At 44.0% G+C, this 24,046-nt stretch overlaps 1 protein-coding gene across 4 annotated transcripts in view; it reads left to right on the top strand.

The window, feature by feature from the left end:
• LOC110974775 (uncharacterized) overlaps positions 1-19,429 on the top strand; it is an 82,219-nt gene extending 62,790 nt beyond the window's left edge. Inside the window, exons 19-46 of one of the 4 annotated variants that reach the window (XM_087147953.1) lie at positions 1,596-1,849; positions 2,176-2,298; positions 2,530-2,823; positions 3,291-3,449; positions 3,694-3,867; positions 4,283-4,513; positions 4,637-4,798; positions 4,957-5,124; positions 5,339-5,725; positions 6,236-6,545; positions 7,318-7,493; positions 7,768-7,980; positions 8,301-8,471; positions 8,565-8,760; positions 9,067-9,289; positions 10,091-10,111; positions 11,900-12,050; positions 12,437-12,658; positions 12,998-13,282; positions 13,460-13,669; positions 13,794-13,973; positions 14,580-14,837; positions 15,212-15,397; positions 15,587-15,802; positions 16,167-16,405; positions 16,518-16,811; positions 17,116-17,309; positions 17,484-19,429. In XM_087147953.1, the coding sequence (XP_087004079.1) occupies positions 1,596-1,849; positions 2,176-2,298; positions 2,530-2,823; positions 3,291-3,449; positions 3,694-3,867; positions 4,283-4,513; positions 4,637-4,798; positions 4,957-5,124; positions 5,339-5,725; positions 6,236-6,545; positions 7,318-7,493; positions 7,768-7,980; positions 8,301-8,471; positions 8,565-8,760; positions 9,067-9,289; positions 10,091-10,111; positions 11,900-12,050; positions 12,437-12,658; positions 12,998-13,282; positions 13,460-13,669; positions 13,794-13,973; positions 14,580-14,837; positions 15,212-15,397; positions 15,587-15,802; positions 16,167-16,405; positions 16,518-16,811; positions 17,116-17,309; positions 17,484-17,527 (5,741 nt within the window). In that variant the 3' untranslated portion in view covers positions 17,528-19,429. Of the gene's footprint in view, positions 1-1,595; positions 1,850-2,175; positions 2,299-2,529; positions 2,824-3,290; positions 3,450-3,693; positions 3,868-4,282; positions 4,514-4,636; positions 4,799-4,956; positions 5,125-5,338; positions 5,726-6,235; positions 6,546-7,317; positions 7,494-7,767; positions 7,981-8,300; positions 8,472-8,564; positions 8,761-9,066; positions 9,290-10,090; positions 10,112-11,899; positions 12,051-12,436; positions 12,659-12,997; positions 13,283-13,459; positions 13,670-13,793; positions 13,974-14,576; positions 14,838-15,211; positions 15,398-15,586; positions 15,803-16,166; positions 16,406-16,517; positions 16,812-17,115; positions 17,310-17,483 lie in introns of all 4 variants that reach the window. The other 3 variants (XM_022226662.2, XM_022226677.2, XM_087147954.1) reach the window with 3 other exon arrangements.
• The last annotated feature ends 4,617 nt before the right edge of the window (positions 19,430-24,046 follow it).

Raw genomic sequence — 24,046 nt, 5'->3', positions numbered from 1 at the left:
CATTTTAAGTCGACTTTCCTGGGCAAATTCACAAAATGTCAAGTGTCAAAGGTTAAGAAGTTGTTTTCATCGTCACTTCAGTTATCAAGCAAAACCACATGCCATTGCTGGTTTCCAGGAGGTTTCGGTTTGCACCAAAATTTCCCCCCCTACCCGACACTGAATGGACAGTGAGTCTGTTAGTCATGTAGTCTGCGTGCACGTCACACGTCTGCTACCTGTTATAGATCATTATGAGTCACAGAAGTTGTTTGTCTGCGTTCTGAATGTTGTGCATAGAGGCATTACTGCTGTTGCAGTCTTTTGCTTTTCAGTGTTGAATTTGGATCTCATTTTAAGATTATTTATTAAGACATTAATCCCTATTTCTTACCGTAAAGTAAACCTGTAGATGAAGTGCTTCTTTTCTGCAGCTTAACCCTAACTGCTCAAGGGTTGCTGGACCTAACCTTACCCATTCACACAAAATTAAACACCCATATAGGACTTTGTGCACAGAGGCTGTTGGACTTTGTTTTTCTGAGGTATGCCAAATCCAATGCAAAAGCCAGCTGTCTGGGCCTACCAGACCTATCCCCACAGAATTAAACACTTTACCACTGTTTAACCCTGTGTGGTTGGGGAAGGTTAGGGTTAAACTCCCAACTGATTTCCATCGATGCAATCAAGAAACAGACTCACGTTCTCCGTCTTTGTAGCAGATAAAATACAACGGCACCTTTCATGAGTGGGCAAAATTTGAGATGAGAATTTTTAATGGAATTCCAGATAATAACCTATCAACAGGCGGGGTGGTGTCTGGTCTTTAGTCTTGTCCGGGTAAGGTAGGGATTTCTGGACATGAATCAGGGTAACAGATAATGTGTTGTGTCAGAGTTTGACACGTTACACCATGCATTGAGAAACTGTCACACACCCAGGCCTACAACATCCCCTTCAGCAGCTGATTTCCTTTTTTGTTACCAATTTCACTGAAATCTAGAAAGTGAAAAATGCGCTGTTGTGTTTACAGACTGTTTAGTTTTACGCCATAGTGACCTTTGACCTCTGAATGGGGCTTCAGTCAATGCACACATGTGGAATAGATACTGATGGAACAAAAGTGAAAGGGTTGGGAAAGGTTTTGCCATCCAGCGATTTCCTGGTTCATCAGCAGAGTATTAACATTATCAGCACATGCGGTGTGTTACATTGCATCAGATGGCCAGATGTGCAGCACGCCGCTTAGCTTTGCAAAGGCTTCTCGTTCCTGCCCAGAAAATATTAATTTTAGCACTTGATTGTATCTGCCTTGGCAGATGATATGAACACAGCTTGCTCTTGCAACCTTGCTCTTATTTTTCTGATTGGAATTGGGCACCTTATCTTTCTACACTTTAGGGATTCCCGACTTAGATGTTATTTTGCCAGACCAACTCCCATGGGATCAAGCTGATGAGTGTTTCTGCAAAGGCTTTTGGAAAGCAATAAGGCAAAGATAAAGAAGTGCTTAAACTTGCCTGAAGGAATCTGTTTTTACCAAGGCTAAATCGACCTAGTTGAGACAATCCACCTTCTTGACAACATTCTCCTCATGCTTGTCATCCTGCTGCCAGGCATCCTCCAGGAGAACCTCCGCCTGCGGGAGGAAGCGGAGACCGCCCTCCTAGAGCGCCAGGACGCTGAGCGGCAGGCGGCCAAGGACAAGGCGGACCTCCAGGACCAACTGCACCACCTGGAGGCGGCGCTGGAAGAGCAGATCGCCCGGGGAGACACCCTGGCCGAGAAGAGGAAGAAGGAGACGGAGGAGCTGAGGCGAGAACTGGAGGCTCTGGAGAAACAGCTCAAGAAGAACAAGCAATTCCTAGAGGTAAAGCTTCTTGTATTCAGGATTTTTAAGAGAGAACTCAAATATTTCAGAAGGAAAGCTGCTGTGTATACTGAGCATTTGATGGTAGCTAAGTAGTGTCTGCAGTATACTTGTAAAATACTTTTAGAATATCCCAATAATAACTTCAGTATATCTGTAGAATATCTGCGCAATAACTTGGAAATATCTAACCTTTTTTCTTCAGAATGCATTTTAAAATATTTGAAGGTGACCCTTAGGATGCTTGCAAAATATCTGTAAACGCTGAAAGTAACAGAAATTTCTGCAAAATGTATCAGTAAATGTTTTTGAACTTTTTTCCGCAGCAACAAACTATAGAACGAGAACAGGAGCGAGAAGAATTTCAGCGTGAGATAGTCCGACTGGAAGCAGACCAGAGATCAAGAGACAGGTTGCCATCAAACATTGATGAGATCTTCAGAAAAGAGGTAGATCAAAGTAGTTAAAAATACTGCTTGAGAAGTTGACATCATTAAGAATTGTATGCTGTATGAAGCCTTTGTTATTTAAATTGAATAGAATGCAGAGACGTAGAATCTCAAATTTAACTACAGCAATAGAAAACTGAAACAAATAACTGAAGTCAGTGCCAAAAGGTTAACTTCTCCTGCTTCAGAACAGTTAGGATCATGACTTACTGTTAAAATCTTTTCACACAGGCCCAAGAGCTTCGCGAGGAGCTGCGAGAGAAATCAGACCTGGTCAGCCAGGCCCAAGTGAAGGCACAACAGCTGGAGCGCGACCTGCAATTCTCGGAGGAGACGACCCGGGAGCTGAGCAGCCAGCTGAAGGAGGTAGAGCGTCACCTGGATGAGGCTGTCCAATCACGGCAGCAACTGGAGACTAAGACGGACGAGCTGGAGCGCGACCTGGGTGAACAGCGCCACCTCGAGGCAGAGATCATGCACGAGAAGGAGGCGCTGCAGAAACAGCTCTACGACCAGCTGATACAGGTATGCGTGATTTCAAATTTCTGAAATTGATTTTGTGAAGCATTGATGTAAAGTTTGAGAATTTGAAAGTGAAATTTGATTTCACGTTATCAGCAGTTGAGGTTCCGTGTTGACTCCCATCCCATGCTATCAGTTTGTTGTTGGAAGTTTAGACCAATCAATAATAGCATTAAGTAGGTCAGCGGTGCTGTGCGGCACTCTGGAGTGCGCCGAGGCGAGCCGATTGAAATCTTTTTGACATCGTGCCTAAGTTGATTTTGTACTGTCATGGTTTTCTTTTTCAATTTTAAATTGGTTTTTTGTTTATTTGTAATAGATGGGCCATTGTTCTTTACATCATTTTCATTCTAAAAGTGGGTTCGCTATCATCCTTGCCTGAGATTTTCACTCTTGTAAAGTTTCAGGGAAAGAATTTTGAAAGACTCCCAATTTTCACAGATTGACTTGGCTTTCATTCCCCTCCACAGATTTCAGCGTTGCAGTCCAAGTTGGACGCCCTGAAGCATGGGGCAGATGGTGCGGATGGCACGGCCAGCTCAGACTCGGGTGAAGTGGTCGGCACCGAAGGCTCGCTGCTGAAGCAACTGGAAGAAGACAAGGAGGCGCTAGAGAGGAAAGACAAAGAGGTAATGGCTCAGTTCATGAATGCTAGAGGGCACTCTGCCCATTTTGTGTCAGTTTTCAATTGAATGTGCACAATGATGTGACCTAGTTGTGGCCTGTCGAGTGGGAAAATTTGTGTTGAATTGCTTGACTTGTACTAGCATGTCTATTGACGAAGCAACAAACAGTCTACATTTGGTTGTGCCTACAAGTGCTTGAATAGTCCAGTCTCTCTTTTTTTGAAAGTATGGCATTCCTTTGTCTTAGATCGAGAATCTGGTGGAGCAGTTGGAGCAGTTCAGAGAGGATATCCTCAACAAGGATGAGGAGATAGCGCAGCTGAACATGCAGATTGAGGTAGGCACCAGGGAGCAGGACTCGGGACGGGAGGACCTGGAAGGAAAGCTGGCTAAGGCGTTGGAGGAAGTACGACAGCTGGAGGTGAGGAGGAAGGCAGGGTTGGGAGAGGTAGTGTGGGAGGTTGGAGGTAAGGAAGGAAGGTGGAGAAGGCGTTGGAGGAAGTACGACAGCTGGAGGTGAGGAGGAAGGCAGGGTTGGGAGAGGTAGTGTGGGAGGTTGGTGGCAGGGAAGGAAGGTGGATAAGGGTTTTTGGAGCAGCCACTGAGAAGGATAGGTAGAGCTCTGGATGGGTTCGGGAGGGTAAGGATGAGGTTTTGTGAAGTGTGATGTTGGAGGTTCGTAAGTAGGGGAAAGAGATGGAGAGGGGTGTTTCCTGGAAAAATTTGAAACGGGAGAACCTCAGTATTGCCATGTATTGAATGAGGTTCGTGGGTTTTAGGTCAGGTGGAGAGCAGGTTTTGTTGAAGGGGTTTGCATCGTGTTTGCCATCTTCCAGGATCAAGTGACGCTGTCCAGTCAAGACATGGCGGCCTCCATGCCCCGCTTTGCCCAGGAACTCCTTGAAGAGAAGAACCAGGAGATTGACCACCTCAACGAGCAGCTGGCCCAGGTTATGCAAGACCTGGACGAGGCCCAGACAAAGACTGAGCGTCCTCCAGAGCCAGCCTTGGGCCAGTCACAGCGCCCTCCAGAGGCAACTGATGTGAAGGAGTTGGAGAAAGAAGTAGTAAGTCACAACAATAATTAAAGATGAGATAAATTTGCTCAATGAATGGAAATCTCGTGATGTGTTGGCAGTACTTATTCCAAATTTTCTTTCCAACATTGCCTTTTGATGGTCTCTCCACAGGAGAAGTTACAGGGAGAGTTGGACAACAAGCTAAAAACCAAAGAAAGAGAGATAGCCACCTTGAGGCAGTCGCTGGACCAGGAGAGGTCGAGGGATGTACTGTCACATCCCAAGGTGGAAGAAAAACTCAAGACCTTGCAGAAACACAGCATTGCATTAGAGGTAAAGTTGATTCTCTGCTAATCCTACAAATAATTTTTCGGCGTACCTCCGTCCCATGAATTTTGCCAAGGCTACCACGACTTGCAACTGGATTTTTGATGGGCTGGACCTGCATGTCAAGTAAACCAACAAAATTTATCTTTATTTCGTCTCCCCAGACTCGACATGAACAAGAGATGTTGTCTTTGAAGCAGACGTTGGTGGCCCGTCAGAGAGAGGTGGATCACCTGGAGGGACTCTTGGTCCGGCTCCAAGAGCAATCTCCCAGAGGGAGTGAAGCCAAGACCTATAAGAGCCAGATCAAGGCCCTCAATCAGGAAGTGCAGGTATGGATGTGTGATTGTGTGGGTTAGCAAGTTCCATGTGTTCTGTTGGTGCTGGTAGTTCGAGCGTTGATGCACCCCCCTGAGCTTGATCCTGTGAAGTTTGTGTAAAATTGGTTCTAGATTCTCATGTAATCTTGTTAATTGCAGTGTGAGAAGAGTGAATATTGAAGTGATGCAAATTGACCAAATATGCTTTATTTGCTGTCGTTTCTAGGAAAAAGAGACAGAGATCACCCAACTCCGCCTCCAAGTGGATAATCTGGAGGAGCAACTTTTCCAGCTACGGCAACAGCAGCAGCGAGAGTTGGACGAGGAACCTCCTCACCAGCAACAACAGCAGCAGCAGCAGCAGCTGTCCCCCCACGGACCAGCCGACACTAGCTGGCAGCGCCTGCAGCATGACCACGAGCTGCGCATCGTCGAGCTGCAGCGAAAGCATGCCGAGGCACTGGAGGCACTCAAGCAGCGTCACGAGGCGGAGATGAACCAGCTACGGGAGGCTCAAGCCTCGGACGTGGAGAGACTGAAGGAACTGGAGATGGATTATGACCGGAAGATGGCCAGTCTACAGGGACTGTCACCGGGCAAGACCCTGGAGCAGGTCAGGGGTCAATTTGCTAATAAAACTTACTTTGGAGGAAAAATTGCTTTGTTGGAAAGTCTTGATTCCACAAAACATCTTGCTTCGTATGAAAATCTTGCTTAACAGGATAAACTTGCTTAGTGGGAACAACTTTATTGAATAGTAGGATAAAATTGATTAGAAGGAAAATTTTGATTTATACTAGGAGGAAAATCTAACTTAGTAGGAAAATGTAGCTAATCAGCTGGACTTTGCATAGCCAAAAATTCACTATCCAGAATACTCTGTAGTGTGTTTTGTTCAATTCTCAACTCAGTTTCGTGATCCTTTTCAGCCGAACAGAAAATTGATTGAGATGGGATTTTAACCTGGAACTTCCAATGCAGTATATCTGAGGGCTGCAAGGGTGAATCCCATTCAGTCTTTTCCCTCTTCAAATAGGAACTGTTTCTTTTCATGTTGATTTTGTGGAGTGTTGCCCATTCAAGTTTGCAATTTTTGAAAAAAACAGTGTTGTTCATCCGACAGAAACTGCGCGAGATCCGTTCGGAGCTGACACGCCAACACCAGGAGCACGTGGCCGACATCCAGCGCACCATGGAACGCGAGACACAGGTCCTGATGGACCAGCTGCGGGCAGAGTACGCCCAGCACTCCCGGGCCCGGGAGGAGCGGCACCGACACGAGATGGAGGAGGCGGTGCTGCGCGTCAACCGTGACCTGATGGCAGCGCACGCCGAGGAGGTTGCCAAGATACAGGAGGAGCACGGGAGGCAGCTGGAGAGGATACTGGCGGCCACGCCCGTCAACGCCAGCCCCATGAGCAGTGTCATCGCAGGTACTTGGGGATTTCATCTGAACTTTCAAGATGATCTTCCAATTCCCAGGGCACTGCAAACAAGATTGTTTGCAGTGCAGTGATTAGTTTTTGAACAGACAGCCTCTGTCACTTTATTTGGACTTTATAATGTGTTGTCATAGCATGTCCCAATTGCTTTCTGACAAGTAGATCTAAACGGATTTGTTACGCCCCAACTGCAGTGTAATTGGGACCATCCGAACTGTAGTTGAGCCTATCCCAACTAGAGTGGTATAGCTGGGCCGGCCCAACTACAGCAGAGAGGTCCAGTGTGCAAGTGCCCAGCATATGCAAAGGTCATATTGTTTACAATGACATGCCATAGAAGAAGTGCCATATTTTAGATGAATTGTGTCAAGTGTGAGATGCATAAATTTGGATAAGGTTGAGAAAATTTCTACAGAAATTGGTCAACAATAGTTGGGACAGTCCCAACTGTAGTGCTGCAGTTGGGCTGGCCAACTAAAGTTGGGACAGATGCTATAGTTGGGCCGTTACAGATTAAAAATGGCTCCAGACAAACTGGATAAGGGTTTTAACCTGCTACTACCGCACCATTGTGTGAGGATTAGTGCATACCACACATACAGTCTATTCACCATGTAGCTGCTGGTTCAATGGGGCCTGCTGATGGACAAAGCCCTCCATTCAGGGCATACCACAGCCCAGCAGTCGAGGTGAAGGGGTTAAATTGTCATGATGGTGTTCTTGATAAACTTGTACTTTAAGGATGAAGTATTTTTTACATCAGACACAGCCAACAGACTGACCCAAGAGCTGCAAGCCACAGAGAGGCTGGATTCGAGACTAGTAGGCCAGCTCAAGACCAGGCAGGCCGGGGTGGGCAAGGAACGAGGGCCAACAGAGGGCGCTGCTCACAACGGAGAGGGACTCGTTAATGGCGGGGACATCCCACAGAGGTTACAGGCAAGGACAGGAGTTTTTGTATCGTAGAGTTTTGTGGAGTTGAAGATGTTCGCAGTTGTATCCAACATTTGCATCCTTGATGTTGAGCAGTGTTGAGAAACATGGCTTTCTTTGTGGCTACAACTTTAGGCTGCAACATCCTAATGGAAAAGCCAACATTGCAAAGTAACCGATTCAGACACGGCTTGACATCAATGGATTGTGAGAGATTTGATATAAATCAGTCAGGACCTGTTGCAGTTGATGAAAGCTGTTTGTTTTGGGTTTCGTCCAGGCTGTCCTGAACAGACTTCACAACGAGGGACTACAGGTTCTCAGTCTCTCTGATCTGAGGTACCTACGCCAGCAGACGTCCCCGCGCCCCATGGTCCAGGATGGGACGGACATCCTCACTCTGCAGGATGCCTGGGAGAATGAGAAGCAGGCCTTGCTGGATGCCATACAGGCCCTGAAGGACCTCATCAGCCAGGCTACCAAGGCTCATTGGGTAAGACTCAGGCCAGATACCTCTTGACCAGGCCTTCTGAGATGAGCTAACCTAAATAGAGAGATTGACATCTGCCAAAATTGCTGTAAGGACTTACCTCATAGAGCACTAGTAGGGTAACCCGGAGGTGATGGGTTCGAACCCAGCTTTTCTGGAATTGCCAATGAACGGCTTGGTTCCAGTGGTTTGTAAGAGATTTTACATTTGATTACACCTGTGTTTAGAACCAAGTGCAGTCTTGAGATCTCAACTTGAAATTTAAAGTCTCGACAAACACTCTTCTAAGCTTTTGCTGATGTTCAATTATTATTGGCGAACAGACACAGACGTCTTCAGAGTCTGACTGGCGAGGCCGTGTTCTCCGAGCCATCCAGTCAGTCTTTGATCAGGAAAGGGACGCCCTGTTGGCAGAGCTGAGGACTCATGTCACCTCCAGCGGGGACCGTGACTTGTCTGAGGTTCAGCGGCTTGAGAGGAAAATTCGAGAACAGGTGAGCAGGTGGAAAAACAAGATTCTGTCCTATTTACGGAGCACCAAGAATTGCCGGAAAGGAGTCACAATCTCCTCCTCTCTCTTCTGGCAGGAGGCGCACCACAAGTCGGCCCTGGAGCAGATCTACAGTGCCGACCGCTCCTCCCTTCTGGCTGAGATCGAGGACGTGAGGGCGCACTCCAAGATGCTGGCCGGGGAGCTGCAGGAACAACGAGCTAAGCTGACCTCGCAGCTGAACAGTGTGGAGGAGCATGGCACCAGTCGCGAGAGACAGCTCAAGAGGCAACGTAAGATTGGACAGTCTCTCTGCTGCTGTTAACAAATTGTGGTCCTTGAGGAGAAACCTGCAACATTGAGATCTCATCTGAAAAAAAACGTTAGCTAATATCATACCAAAGTGCCACTTGATGTGCATTGCTTTGAACTGGTTTTCCAATCTTTAGTTCATAAAGAAACACATTGCTTCAACTAAGTAATAGTCTTTGCTTAACAGCTTTTTAAAATTTGCTCAAGGACAAATCTGCCAAGATGCACCAGGGGCCGAACTTTTCAAATTGAGAATGGTAAATGTGGTTTTTTTTTTGGCGTACTAGTTGAAATGATGGAGCATAAGTACCGGCAGGAGAGGATTCTTGTGGAGGACCTGCAGACATCTCTGATTGTGGAGAAGGAGAAGGTGGCTCAGCTAGCTGACGCCTTGAACAAAGAGAAGAATCAGGTCCTGGAACTGCAGAACGAGCTGTCGGAGCTGCAGATCAAGCTGGATCGGCTGACCGGTAGCAAGGAGAGGATAGAAGCCAAGCTGGCCGAAGTCACGTAAGAACCCTGTCGTTTCAGTGTTCTGTGTCTGTCTGAAAGATGTCTTCCTTGAGAAATGTTTGCCTGCTTCCAGGATCTGGACCAAGATCTGTTTTTTTGAGGAGGAACTTGTTTTTTTTTTTTGTTTTTTCTTCTTCTTCTTTAAATTGATTTGGGTCTAGAAAGGTTCCAATGCTGCCCCTGATCTTTGCATCATCCCGCCCCCCCTTATTACCTCATCATTGGCATGTCTGAATCCGCATGGGTTGTTGCTGTCTGTAATCTTCATGCTGGACATCCACAAAGCCTTTCAAGTACGGCGTACCTGATGACGTGGACTGTGGTACGAGTGCAGTCATTTCTCATGTAGATTTATTTTGACTCGGTAGTTTTCCAAGGTGTGTTCTTGGAACAAATCATCCCATGTCGCTGTGCACTGTGAACTGTTTTGCTGCTAAGCTTGTATATGAAAAAGTTTGCGGGGTCCAAGTTCGGTGTTAATCCCAAAGAACATTTTTAGAATCTGCAACAGGGGTGAAGGTAATACCCTCTAGGAGATTGTGTTGAGCTGTACACCCAATAGTGATGTTTGTAACATCTCAATCTTCTAATTGGAGCTTTTTGAAACCACAGATTTGTTCACCTGTTCCAATTTGAGTCTCCAAACATCAAGCGTCATTTTCCCCCAAACTAATTCATTCCTCTATGACTGACACATTTCTCAAGCATTTGACCAAGGCTCCTGATATTAATAGCAAGCCATTGTTTCTTCCCCTTCCCTGATTGGTAACCTTTGACCTTTGACCTCAACACCAACAGCGGCATAGCGGAGGGAGTTTTGTAAGTGTGTGCTACAAGTCATTTACACTTCTCACTGGAAGCATGAAAAAAACTAACCCAAAATCTAACAAAACTGCTAATGAAACATGTATTTTTTTCCCCACAAACACATAAAATCATTTTTTTTCCAGAGAAAACTTGGCATGAGAAAAACTAACTATGAGTCATTCAAGGGCTTTCCCTCCCAGTTTGGGATCCTGGGGAATTTCGATGGTTTTTATGTGGATGGACCATTTCATGTGAAAATTGGGTTGTGGGCCTGCATTGTAAGACTAACAGTGGAATTTGCTATTGAGGAACGAAATAAAACTACTTGTCTTGCTTGCTTGCTTGCTCTTTTGAAAACACAAAAATATCCAAATGTCATTTCATCCGCTTGCTTTAAGAAGCAAAAATTAAGCAGATGCAATTTTATGGTCATTGGCAATAAAATAAAAAACAAACTATGATGGCATTTGAGTGAGGCAGACATCGGGGAAACTAGAAAAGAAAAAAAACCTTTATCCCTGGGCACAGCGGCCGTTTTGAAGGCAGTGCCATGTGTGTTTTGTGTCAGTATTGTTCATCTGTTTGTAATTGTGCCAAGGTTGGCAGTAGCCACCAAAATGGCCAACGGTGATGCCACAGGTGTGTTCATGGGATACCTAGTGCTTTGTTGTCATGGCAACAGAATAGCATAGTCTGTTTGCATAGTGTGTGTGTGCATGTGCATGGAAGATCACATCGCTTTGTTTCACAGTGTGCATGAGGCTCAGAACTAGAAATTTCTGTCTCCAGCTCAGGAAATCAGTTCACACCCATTATTGCTTGGAATGGAAATAACATAAGCCCACTTTGTGGGTTATGAAGTGTTTATAGTTTTGAGCCTCATAAAAGGCTTTGTTTTTTCGCCAAAATGAAAGATGGTCAGTTTATGTCATTTTTAGTCTTTTATGATATGCATGCATGGATCGATTGTATTTTATTTTGTAATATTTGGTCGTCTCAATTATTTTCTTAGTATATTTCCAGCTTTCTGAGCATTGGTGTCATTGTGTTTTGCTTCAAGTTCTTCATCTAAATATTCCTTGGTTCAAGATATTTTCCTTGCTTGATTTGTAGCACACAACCAAGTTGCTTTCTTTACTTTCTGCTGCTGTTTTCTGCAGATTTATTCTTCCTTTTTTGTTCTGGTATAAAGGTGGATGTCCTCAGATACCTGATAATTTGCTGTACTTGAACCTTCTAAGACAAAAATGTATTGTTAGGATTAAAAGAATGGACTTTATGAATATTCAGTGACATAGAAAAGTCCCCCTTGCTGTACCTCAGCAGCAAATGATAAATTCACAGCAATTTCTAAGACATATGCTAATGGCTGTAGAGCTTTATTGGGCATTTGCAGGTATCTGATTTGCTTCTTCATGCATCAAGGACAGGTGGATGGGGGAAATCACTCATTTTAATTTAGGAAAGCAATCATTCTTACGATCTCTTGTCAGGGTGTGTACATCCATCAAAATCTGCACAGCTAGTCTCAGGATAAAGATTGCCAACCAAGATTTTTCATTTTTGTGTCCACAGCATTTTCTCTACAACGTCGTCCCCCAATCTCTTTTTTTTCATTCATTTGCATTTTGTTATACTTAAGAACCTGAAATATGTTGAAGCTTTCTAAGCAAAGAATTTTGCCCCTTGCGTCATTGCCTTCAAATTAATCTCTCAGCACTGGCAAAATATCAGCCATGTGATACCATCCCTTCGGTGACGGATTTGATCAAGGTGGCCGTTTGGTCATTCTTATTCCAGAGCCCAGTTAGAGTCAGAGAAGTCCCACTCGCGGAGTCTGCAGGAGGCCCTGGATTCGGAGCAGCAGAGCGTTCACAACCTCCAGCAGACGCTCGAGAGCGAGAGCAGCCGTACGGCCAAGGCCCGGCAGAGAGAGCAGGACTCGGTCAAGGTGAGAGGCAGAACTACAATTGCAGTTGGGATAATGGGCAAAGTTACTGCTCAATATAGAAGTCTCACATACTGAGTAGACCGCCCTCTATAGGAATTGCACAGATCTAATAGGGTCCAGGTTACATCTTGCCTTTTCCAGGGGTAGGGGGGGTGGGATTAAATGGTCTGTAAGGTTCCTTCAATTACCAAAGAAATTTAATTTGAGTTTCTACAAAAAAGCTGGTTCTTCTAATAACATTGTTGTCTTTCAAAAACAATCCCCAAAGGCTCTCATGCCAAAGTAAATGATTCCAGAGAAGGTAAGAGTCATCTGACTGTCGTGTGGAAGGGGTTTGAAGACATGGTTTTCTGAATTTTTGGGGGAACTGTTTTGACTTCACACAGGAGCTGAGGAAAGCCCTGGAGAGCGAACGCAACAAGCTGGTGGAGACCCACAAGGACCTGGAGAAGGCCAAGATCAGAGCCGAAGGGCTGAAGAGAGACTTGGAGGCAGAGAAATCCAGGTCGCTAAGCCTTGCAGACACGGAGCGTGCCAAGATGTCTGACCTGAAGACGGCACTAGATGTTGAGAAGACCAGAAGTCAGGAACTGCACGCAGCTCTGCACGTAAGGAAGTTGTAGAAACAGAAGAGAGAGGCTTGATCTATCACTGGTCCTATTTAAGAGGTTCTGCATGCTGAGTGCTTTATGAAACTTTGTCAGAAAAAAATCTTTGCCACTGTATCAATTAGGACTTGTCAGATGAGGATGTGTTATAGTCTTTGTCGCCAACTGACTGTGAGATTGTGTCTTTGACAGATTATACAATTGCTGGTCTTTGGCTTCCGTTGTTGCATGTGTTATTCTGACCTTGGCAAAGCTTTTCAAATGCAGCGTGAATTAAGAGAACCTATAGATTTTCTAATGTTTCATTCTTGGCTAACTTTAAAACTCTCTTGCTTTCAGCGGGAGCAAGCCTTGAACACCCAGCTGCATGAGTCATTGGACCAAGAGCGCAGCGCCTACGCCGAAAACTCCCACTACGAGAAGTCCACTATTGGTGAGCTCCAGACAGTCTTGGACAACGAGAAGTCGCGCAACCTGGACCTGCGGACCCGAGTCAACCAACTGGAGAATGAGGTGGAAGCGCTTCAGAACATGAACGACCGGGAAAAGAGCCGGAGCTTAGAGGCTTTGGAGGAGGAGAGGGCCGTATGCCGGCAGCTGAAGGCCACCATTGATAGCTTACAGGTACAGACTGGAGGAGTTGTAGAGGCAGAGCATATCATTACCTTCCATGGGTTTGCGTCAGGGAACCAAGCCTGGTCAATTTTGTTCTTAATGCGAGATACAATTTGTTCTTTTTTTGAATGATTATATCTTGAAGAATGATTTTGAGAAATTTCATGAATCTCTTTGTCTGGACAGGTACAGCAAGATGACCTGAATCGCAAACTTGTTGCTGAGCAGGAACGAGTTGCCATGACTCAGCAGGAATGCGATCGACTGAAGAGCGCCCTCTTGAGCCAGAAAGAGGAAGGCCGCGAGAAGGACATTATCCGGGAGAAGGAAAGGCAGATTGAACGACAGCGACACAGGGAGAGGGAAAGGGAGAGAGAGCTGGAGAGGCAGAGACAGGTATGGGGTGCCAGACAGGGTGGGGGAGATAGTGATACACTGGGGGTTAGGGATAGTTAACTTTGGGCTGAAGTGTGGGCGTTTTTGTTACTTCTGGACTTCTCTGGTCGTTTTGTTTTTCCAGAGTGACTTCCAGTTGGAGCGGGAACTGGACAGGCAGAAGATCCAGTCTTTAGAGCATGAGCTAGAGGAGAACAAGACAGCCCACGAGACAACATCCTCCGAGCTCAAGAAGCTCCGTGATGCCCAGCGACACTTTATCCCAAGGGTCACAGAGGAAGATTTGCAACAGGCCCATGAGGAGGTCAGTTTGCCTGAACATGTCAGGCCTACTATTCCTTGGTTTCACAGATCATCGTGTATGTCGTGAAAGATGCATCTTGAAATTTAAGCAAACATCTGGGGTATAATCAGACTTGAGATCTTCCAGTCTTCTACCTGAGACTTGATGTTTTGGCTTTGGGATGTAAAATCTTTCACAGTTTTGCACAGGAAGACATTTGCAGAGCAGACAGTAGAAAGCAGATATGTGGTGGGGACCATTCACAAACTGTGCACATCTCATGGCATTTTGACTGGTAGCCCATGCTTTCTGTACCCGGGGTATTGCTTACTAGTATTGCTTGTTGAAAATTGCAAATGTTCTGAGTGGTAACTTGCCCCTTTATTGAAGTTTATACTAATTTTAACCCCACACGGGAGCTCAATTTGAGAGTGTTGTTGTATACTTAGAGCATGCCATCAATGGCCAATCAGCAACAATTTGTTAACCACAGGTTGAATTAGCTTGACACCTAGTATATATTTCATGCATAGGTTACCAGTCGAAATTGACCACTGGTTGACAAGGTGTCGCTAGTTGAATTTACCCAATGCTTCAGTATCCCCTCAATCCTCCTCTGTTCAGCAGGAGTTGTCGCGAGGCAGTCAGCATCGCAGTCCCCGCCCTACCCCCTTGGCGTCCCGTCTGCAGCTCTACAAGGCCCAGCTGGAGGCGGTCCGGCAGAGATTGCAGCTCCTGGCCGTCCGCCAGCAGGAGGAGATCGCCAAGCTGCTGCGGCTGGGCTTGGAGAGCGACCGGCAGGAGTTGGGCAACCTGCAGCGGGGGCTGACGGAGACGCTGTCGGAGCTCAAGCAACTCCACGCCTCTCTGGCGCTGCACTCAGAGGTAAACGACAATCAAAATGGCCCTGTCGGAAGGAATAAGGGACATATGACTGTTCTTTAGCCCAACAAAGCCATCAGGGCTCGAGGGGGGCTCTTTAAACCAGTGGAGCCTGTGATAAAAATGAATGCCAGTACTGAACCAAAACTCAAAAGCCAACGTCTTTTTACATTGAAGTAGAACAGTTGCATGAAACCTACTTTCAGATCTTATATTATAATCAAGATGGTCTCATTTTCAAGAGAGGTGAATTTGAAAGTCTTGAAGTGGATTTGAGAAACGAATGTCAACACTGATGTGGACAAAATTGTGTTTTGGTTGTCAAGACAAAAACTTGAAAAAATCCGGTAACCATACTTTTTCTGTCATCCCTTCAGTCTGTTCCGTCTATTGTTACCCCAACGACAACCACCCGCCTGAACGACCGCCTGCTATCCCAGAATGCCGAGCTGAGCAACTTTGCCTCTCGGCTGAGCGAGGAGAAGACAGAGATGCGGACGGCCCTGGCCAAGCTGGAGGAAGAGGTCTGGCGGTTTAGGCAGCGAGAGGCACAGCTAGACGAGGTGAGAAATGACAAACAAATAAATCCAATATGGCTTCCTCCCTAGCAACCTGTCAACCTTGTCCTCAGGGGTCATAAGGAGATTGTCACAATACGTTTTCGTGTAGAATGCTTGACAGGATTATCAAAATGGATTGATAACTAAGTTTGTCTGCTGAACGTGTTGTGCTTTGGTTTTTTTAATTCTCAGGCGACTCGTCGTTCTTTAGACAACACCGACACAGCTTTGGCAGAGGAACGTGCCCTGTGGAGCAGGGAGAGACAAGCGGCCCAGAATGCATTGCAGAAGGCTGAGTCCCAGATCGCCCACCTCAAAGCCCAGCTACAGCATGAAGCCAATAGGAGAGATGCAGGAGGCCCTCTGTTGGCAGGAGCAGGAGAGGTCTCTGAGCACCAACAGCTGAAGGTACTTCCTTCTAATGCAGCAATGAAGCCAAAAGCCTTTTACTTTGAAATTCCTTCATTTTTTGCAGCCAAATTGAACACTAACCCCAACAATGCAGTTTAGTTTACAAATGAGACCATTTTATGTGGTTGTCTTACTTTAGAACTTGCTCAAAATATCAAAATGTAGTAAGTTTTTTGAGTCTGAAGATTTTTAAGTCGCAATGGACCAAGCGTTGTAAGTCACTGTATTAGACATGCTTTCAACTATAGGCTGTTTTAATCAGGTGTCTTGTGGCTTTGGCAATGACGGATTGTTCATAGTGGCCGGAGTATAACTCACCGTTGACTGTGATCAGTTTCCCCCCCCCCGTACAATCACTTAGTTGCAGAAGATGTACGGCAAGTACCTGCGGGCAGAGAGCTTCCGCAAGGCCCTGGTGTACCAGAAGCGCTACCTCCTGCTCCTTCTAGGAGGTTTCCAAGACTGCGAGCAAGCGACGCTGCAACTCATTGCCAAAATGGGTGCCTACCCAGCCCCTGAATCTCTGGAGAGGCAGTCCCGACACAGCAAGGCCTTCTCAAGATTCAGAAGTGCCGTGCGAGTAGTCATCGCCGTGTCCAGGTCAGTATTGGAATGAGTAGAAAGGGATGTCAAAAAAACATCTACAAACAAAAGAACCGTACATGTGGAAAAACGTCTTGGAAAAAATGTAATCGTTTTTTCTTGGAAACAGGTTGAAATTCTTGGTCCGGAAATGGCGACGGGCCACACGTGTTGGCACACCCTCCACCACCCCATCCGTCCACCCAGATGTCATGTCCTCTCCACCCCCTCGGGGACTGTCGTCAGCCTCCATCCCTAACATCAGGGTTACTACCCCAGTCAGAAGCTCCCCACCCACGGGGATGCATCTCGTCAATGGTGCGTCACCCCCTGTGCGGGACGTCATCGGTCAGTCGGCGTTGCGGACAGTCTTTCCCAGTGGACACCACAGGGCCAGATCCTCCAGCCCAGTTCTATTCCATGGGTAAGAATTGCATACTTTGGGAATTGAGAGAGTTGTTGAAAGTTTTAACTGGCATTTTTCGGAGTTCTTTCAACTGCTACTTGATATAGATGACAAGAACCAATAGGAACATCACTCAGCTTGGAGGGGGTTGATGTGCCATTGATGAATGCCGTAAGACCTAAAGGGTCCATAGCACCCTTTCCTGAATCTTTTAGGGAGCCCCCCTCCTTTTGGTCGTAGCCACTCCCCTCCTGATGCAATTTTAGTCACTTCACGAATTAATTCAACTTGGTTCTCATTCCCACTTTCTTCGCCCCTTTAGAGCCACCTCTCCGTCCCCACGCCCAGACGGCCGGCCCTTAGGGTACCACTCGGCCTCCCCTCTAGACAGACACTTCAGCAGATCCCTGGATAGACCCCTGGATGCATCGGGGAGCGGGGACCCCGAGGCCTCACTGACCAACTACATCCAGAAGCTGGAGAGTCTTCAGCAGAGGCTGGGAGCTCACATCTCGGGTAAACAAATAAACGTCACCCGTTGATCGATACGGCAAACTTTGCTTTCAGTGATATTTGGCAGTGCTGTAAGGTGCTGCTCTGTACCTCAAATAAATCTATTTTTGATTTTTGCATGAATTCTTCTCCATGTCTCTTTATGAAACTTTTCTTGTCCAATCTTTAAATGTCCAGGAGAGACTAGAACGACCAGCTATTCCACGTTCTCCAAGAGGTAGTAATGGCCTCATGCCGTCAACAGCTCTCATTTCCTTGCCTGCTCTGTTCTTCACCGATTCAAAAACATACAACTCGATTTGTAATGAAATATGAAATCAGGAATTTTTTAGTGGTTTAATAATATTTATGTTGTTGAAAAACTTGCAAGTCGAATCTGTCTTGTGTGAGCCATTTTTAACTCGCCAAGACAAACTGGTGTTGAGTGTCTTCACAACATTAGGCCAATCACACAGTGGAAGCAAACTTAGATGTTTTGCACCCTTTCATTCGATGGAGGGTTGTGGTTTCGTAAAGTCACATTTAAGTGTGCTAAGTTGGATAACATTTTGATTTTCATTGCTCTACATTAAAGCAGTTGCGTTTATTATTAAAAAGCAATAAATGGGCTCATGCGTTGCTTCAAGAAGATGGTTTCAGTCAAGAACCATTTACATAAAGCACAGAACTGGAAAATAGAGGCATATTTGCAGAAAACAAGTCGATTCTTACAAGAAAAAGTAGATACAACCCTAAGCCAAGTTGTTCAGTTGGGCATGAACTGATTGAAATTTTCGTGTGATTTCGCCGCCACCGTTTTTTAAAGTGGATTTTTTAAAAGCAAGTTAAAACTGACAGTGCATTCTGTCTTGTTTTTAACGCATACTTTTTTCAGTTCATTTTAAAGTGATATTTGGAGCAATTATTGACTCAAGATTTTCTTGGTAATAGTTGTTCCTGGATTTGTGTGAGCTTCTTGGTATCATTGGTAATTTTTCTATCTGCCAATATCTCCCTGAGGATACTTTGAATACTCCGGGGGGGGGAATGTAGTCATAAGATCCTTTTAAAATTCTTTCTTGTGTGTTTAGTCAAAAACGTCTATTTCTGAAAGTGGCTGTAAATTTTAGCTTGCCTGTAAAAAGTACAACGGATCCAATGATAAAAAAGTTTGAAAGTGTGTCGGAAATTGCATATAGAAATGTAGCATGTGCATCAACTCAGTATTCCAAGTACATGTAGTGTATGTTGGTGCTATTTTAGCCGGGGTTTATGTTCTCGGTGCCAGCGAAAAAGTAGCCTTGGTAAGGACACTTGACAATTATGCAAGAACACTCGGCAAACATTCCAGATTGAAATGAAATGTTTTATATGACGGCACAAAGTGAGTATTTGTACCATTTGTATAATTGAAAAAAAAAAAGATTAAAGTGCTCGTGTAATCTGAAAAGGTGGCTGGAATCTATGCATGGCACACTACTACAAACAAATGCTATCTTTGAGAGAAGTTATCAATGGCCAACCTCCTATGTTGCTGTGGTAAATGTAACTCCTACTATTTAAAGCAAAGTCTTTACAAGAAAAGCCAAGCCTTTGATGGGAAGGTGTCCTCTTCTTAAAACTGGCCAATTTCATTGACATCTGAGACTGTTGCGCCATTGTCCCAATGCACCTGTGAATGTGCAGTGTGCACACACAGAATCATTGGGAGTCACTGTTAAAATGTCAATCTGTAAACGGCTTGAAAAGATGTCATTCAGGGCCAGCTCTAAGTATCGTTGGTGGGTGCAAGAGAAATTGGCTTATTTTAATAATAATTTTCTTTCTTTGATCATACCATACCAGAATTGTACACTTGCTCATCTTGCATAAAATGCATAACAATTTGCAGTACATGTACAATGTAAAGGTTGGCTTAAATGATTCATGCTTTCAGTTAAGGATCCCAGTAAGAAATTAACCATAAATAGCACGGATTTGAAAATTGTATTTATGTACATAAATATTGCAAGTCATTTTGAAATTTCAAAATTTATACTTGTTTGTTGTGTTGGTTTAAGTTGTACTGACCTGAAAGGGTTTTTCAGTATCTTTTAATCATTTGAATGTGAATAGACAATAATAAAGATTTTTGACAAAATTGAGATTCAGAGGAAATTCAAAGTTTGACCAATTTAAATTAAAATGTAAGGCTAACCCCTTGCAAATTCAGTTATTTTTGGACAAAAAAGGGCCAATTTTTAGATGTGGCAAAATTTAAATTTTTACCTTGTTAAATTAAAATGTATTAGGCTAACCCCTTTTGATTTCTTTTAGTTTTAGCAAAAAACTGACAAAATGGAAAATTAGGAGAAAATTCGCGCCAATTGAAAACAGTGCGAAATAGGACCGAAATAGCGCCACCTGTTGACTCTTGTGAAGAGATTAAGGCCAGAAGATCACTTTTTGTTTCAGTTTCATGGGGGTTAGCCACAAATTTTTTTATTCTCCTTTGAACAAAGACACCCCAAAATAGCAATAAAAACTAAGCGCTCATTTCTGAATGTGGCTGCCCGCCTCTATCCAAAATAAGTCCACAATTTGGGGCTTTTTGTGAAAGAAATACCACAAACTGGAAACTATCAGTCCCAAATTCGCGATTTATAGAAATAATAGATCTAAATCTGTAGATCTGTTGATAATAGTCTGAGCAACTTGAACTCTACAAATTGCTTTTTAAAGATTCAGAGAGGCCACATGGCCACGTAAACACACTGGAAACTCATCAGTCATGTCAGTGTGAAGTCGCCAACTTGGTCTGGAATCAACTCGCTCCGAGTCAACTCCATCTCAGGTCAACTTGGTCCCAAGTCTACTCGGTCTTGTCAACTTTGGGAGGCAGGCACATGGCTTCGGCATGAATAAAAATCTTCCAAGCTAGTTTCGACACACTTTAGCATACCTAAAGTACATGTATTTCCAGAATTCTAAAATAGCACGTGTTGTTCATGTAAATTGACTGTTTCCAGTGGCAGTGGCATCAACATTGGGGGTCAAAGTTCTTGGGGTTCTGCTTCAACCCATTGAGTTAACAACATGTTTGACATGCCACGGCCAAGCCGATCTGCAAAGCGGCTCGCTCGTTTTTCTGAGGGGGACAACATCACTCCAGTCCCGCGGCCTGTCTACAAAACGTCAGCAACACACAGCCCCCGCCAACAGGACTAGGCCAGTTGCTGTTGGTGCACCTGTGGGATCTACTATTATGCCGGCACAGGCGGTGTAACGCCTACTTTTCTGAAAAAAAGTTTGTACATTTGTAATGGAGAGAGGGAAAAAAGAACTGAACACTGATTCACATCACAGCATCCCATGATATAAAACTGAAATTTGAAAATGTAAATCTAGAAAGGTTTGCAAATATATGTAGACCTAAAATATGCTGAAATACATGCGAGGTCCGAATATTTTGCTATTCTGTCTTTTAACATTGAAATTTCTTTTTTTTGTTATTTAAATACATGCAAATGTGTAGTGCTCTTTGACCTTTTTGGAATTGCGCAATCCTAACCTTTAAATATAAGTTCCGAAATCTTATATATCAAGAAGTCTTCGGCCTGGTGGTTAGCGAGCTGGCTGCCAGGCCAGGGGATCCCGGTTCAAATCCCGGGATCCCCGGAAAAGGAGGTTTTTTTTTTTTTTTTTTTTTTTTTACTAAGTTTTTTAACAAAATTGTGCATGCCCACCTGGAATTGAACCCAGGTCCTTGTGCATTGCAGTTAGTGTCCTTAACCGCTATGCCACGGCACTTTCTTGAAGAAATGTGTTCGTTTCTAAATGTTAAACCTTCCATTGTTTGGACTTAGAATATTTTTCAGCCAAACTGTGTACTGGAGATGGGCAAGGGTGGAAGTCCTTGGGGCTGGAAGTCTGAGAGCTGATAGGATGGGTAGAGTGGATGGCTGAGGGCTTGGGACTATCAGTATTAGAGCTCTGAGGATCCCATGGGGTTGAAGGACATAGCTTCTTAATGTTCCATATTGCTATTGGGTTTATTGTAGCCCTTATAAGATTGAGACTAAAAGGCTCCAAGAGGGAACTTTATACAAGGAGCTAGGGAGATGATTAAGACTGGCAGGGCTTTCATGTAGGATGAGACTGTAATGTAAAATCTAAAGATGGAGACAGATGTACCTTAAACTCTGGCAGTGTAAAATGGTCCAGATTAGGAGAAGGGTGAAGTGGCAAAGTACTACAGGTTTACAAATAGATATACGTGTACAAAAAGTTGTTTTGCTAGTTTAAATAAATGAGCATTTATTTCACTTGCAAATGAAAATTAACTGGTTATTGCAATAAATGGTGACTGTTTTAGAAAGCATTTTTGCAAGGTAATATTTTCAAAGGAAACAAATTTTATGTCAGTGCTAAAAGGTCCTTAGAATGCACTAAAAGGTGTTTAGTGAAAAATATTATTTTAGACATTAATTGAAGAAACAGAATTGGTTAAAATTGTTGGCCACAAAAAATAGTTTTATGACTAACAAATAAAACTGTTTAAATGAAATGTTTCTTTCGTGCACAGAGTAAGGCCCTTAGAGTGTTTTCAAAAAAATGTTTGCAGTAATGACCTTTCAGCACTGAGCCAACAATTTACAACTTGAAGTTTGTGATAATTTTAAGTGAAAGACCTTTTTCTGATGCTCTGGCAATGTGGATGTACAACTTGGAAAATACAAAATGCACACAGAACTTTGTCCAAGGAAAAACTTAAAAAGATGAACAAAGAAATTGACTGGAGCGGGATTTGAACCTGCGACCTCTGGAATACCGTACCGGTGCTCTACCAACTGAGCTATCCAGCCCTATGTTGGTGGTTCTTCCCATTTATCAATATCTCTGTTCAAGGGGTAAACTTGTAAAAAATGAGGTTCAGAACAGCCACTGGGTTGATTGAACAGTGCTGGTATTTTGGCTGCCTGAATGGGAACACCCATTTTTAAAAGCATACAATAGTTACAAACTTTTAGGCCTCAAAAGAAGTAGTATCAAAGTGTCTAGAGTCTTTCCCAATGGTCATTATTTGCAAATCTTGAAGTACATGAATAGCATCTTGATAACCTAAATGTAAACATGAATGTTTTTAATTGTGCATTAATATGAGTCAATGCATTACGATGAAAAGAAACAAATTCAAGGCAAACAATAGTCTTTCTTCAAAAGCAAACTGACCAATTGTCTATTCAATTTACAGAGTACCTTTTAAGTCATGAATAATTTGGATGTAAGTACAGTACAATGTCTCTATAACAAATAAGTCGGTAAACGGAACATGCCTCTTGGCTCCCAAATTTTCTTCTCACTTTCACTGAACATCACAAATTTGCTTTAAATTAAAGAAAAAAATTTGGGACTGGTGACAGTGACTCAAAAGTTAAGATGAAAATAACCTCCGAAATTGGAACGGCCATGTTATGAGCCCATAGCAAAACAAGCAGCCGCACAAGAGAATCTGTTTTACATGAACAAGAACACACCTGTATGTATGTGTAACAACTGACATTTCAACATAGGAAATAGCACCTTCTTTTTTCTGCAAATGGCCGCACCCCCTCTCTGTTTTGGCAAATAGCGCCCTCTTTTGCTAGGACTTTTTCCCTTTTTTATGGAAATCAGAACATTTTGATTTTTAGGCCTATGAAAATGTGACAATTGGAACAGTACCAATGAAATTGCAATAGTTGGGGAGGTATGCTACACCAAGCATTGTGTATGGACCCTGCCCTGTTCATTATAGCAGCATTGTGCTGTATACCCGTTTACACTACTCAAAAAAATTAAAGGATCACAGTCACATTTGTCTTTGAAATTTTAGCCAGATGTGCACCTGATTGACTTTACTTATTGTACACTGAAGCCCATGTTCATGCTTGGTTGAGCACCATAGAATGTGAGACAATGCAATTGGTTAGTCCTGTTTCAGAGCCCAATTGCCTGGAAGGGTCAAAAAGCATGGGGCGATGTGTATTGCTTAGGTATTGCACAACTTAAAAATGACCATCTTTCACTCTCTTTGCACATAAATTTAGGATGGGATGACTCTGAGGCAAGGGGGTGAGAGAGTGGGCGTGTCTTGGAGAGTAGGGGGGTACGATGACATGAATGAGACTGGCCAGTACTATGCGATGTGAATACCATTTGTTTAAATTATTAATCACTACGTATGATCCTTTGATCCTTTGAGAAGTGTACAAATGCAAATTGACTTGCTCCATCACTAAAGTAGAAGCAAGGAACTGCATCTCTGAGAAGATTGAGTCCTTTCCTTGCCTTTTTGTGAATCAATGCCTAAGATTCTGATGAGGATCCCTCATGCAATCTTGGGAACTGTTCCTCCTCAGTGATGGAGGCGAGGACTGGCATCTGTCTGAGTTACTTCCTCTCCTTGACATTTTCATGAATCATCTCGGTGAAGTCCCATAGTATCTTGTCCTCCATCTTCCGTCTCTCCAGGTTGAAGGAGGCGAGGGCGCTCTTCTCATCAGCATCATGGTCTGCTTCTCCTGGGGCATACCCACAGCCTTCATATGAGGAGGCCTGGGGAAGAAATTAATCACGAAAGCAACTGAGTTACAGCAGAAATTGAGACATTTCTTCGAAAATTCTAGGATCCTTGTATGCTCCTTATTTTTACATCTTTTATTTCATATCAAAACTGTTAGTTCCTATTGCTTTTCATCCATGTCTGAAAACGAACTATGACAAAAGGATTCCATTGACAC

Source organism: Acanthaster planci, linkage group LG17, assembly GCF_054643075.1.
Source record: "Acanthaster planci isolate LZ-2023a linkage group LG17, COTS_SCS, whole genome shotgun sequence".
NCBI classification, from domain to species: Eukaryota; Metazoa; Echinodermata; class Asteroidea; order Valvatida; family Acanthasteridae; genus Acanthaster; species Acanthaster planci.
The sequence above is the reverse complement of the archived record's forward strand: the minus strand, read 5'-3'. Positions and strand labels throughout refer to the sequence as shown.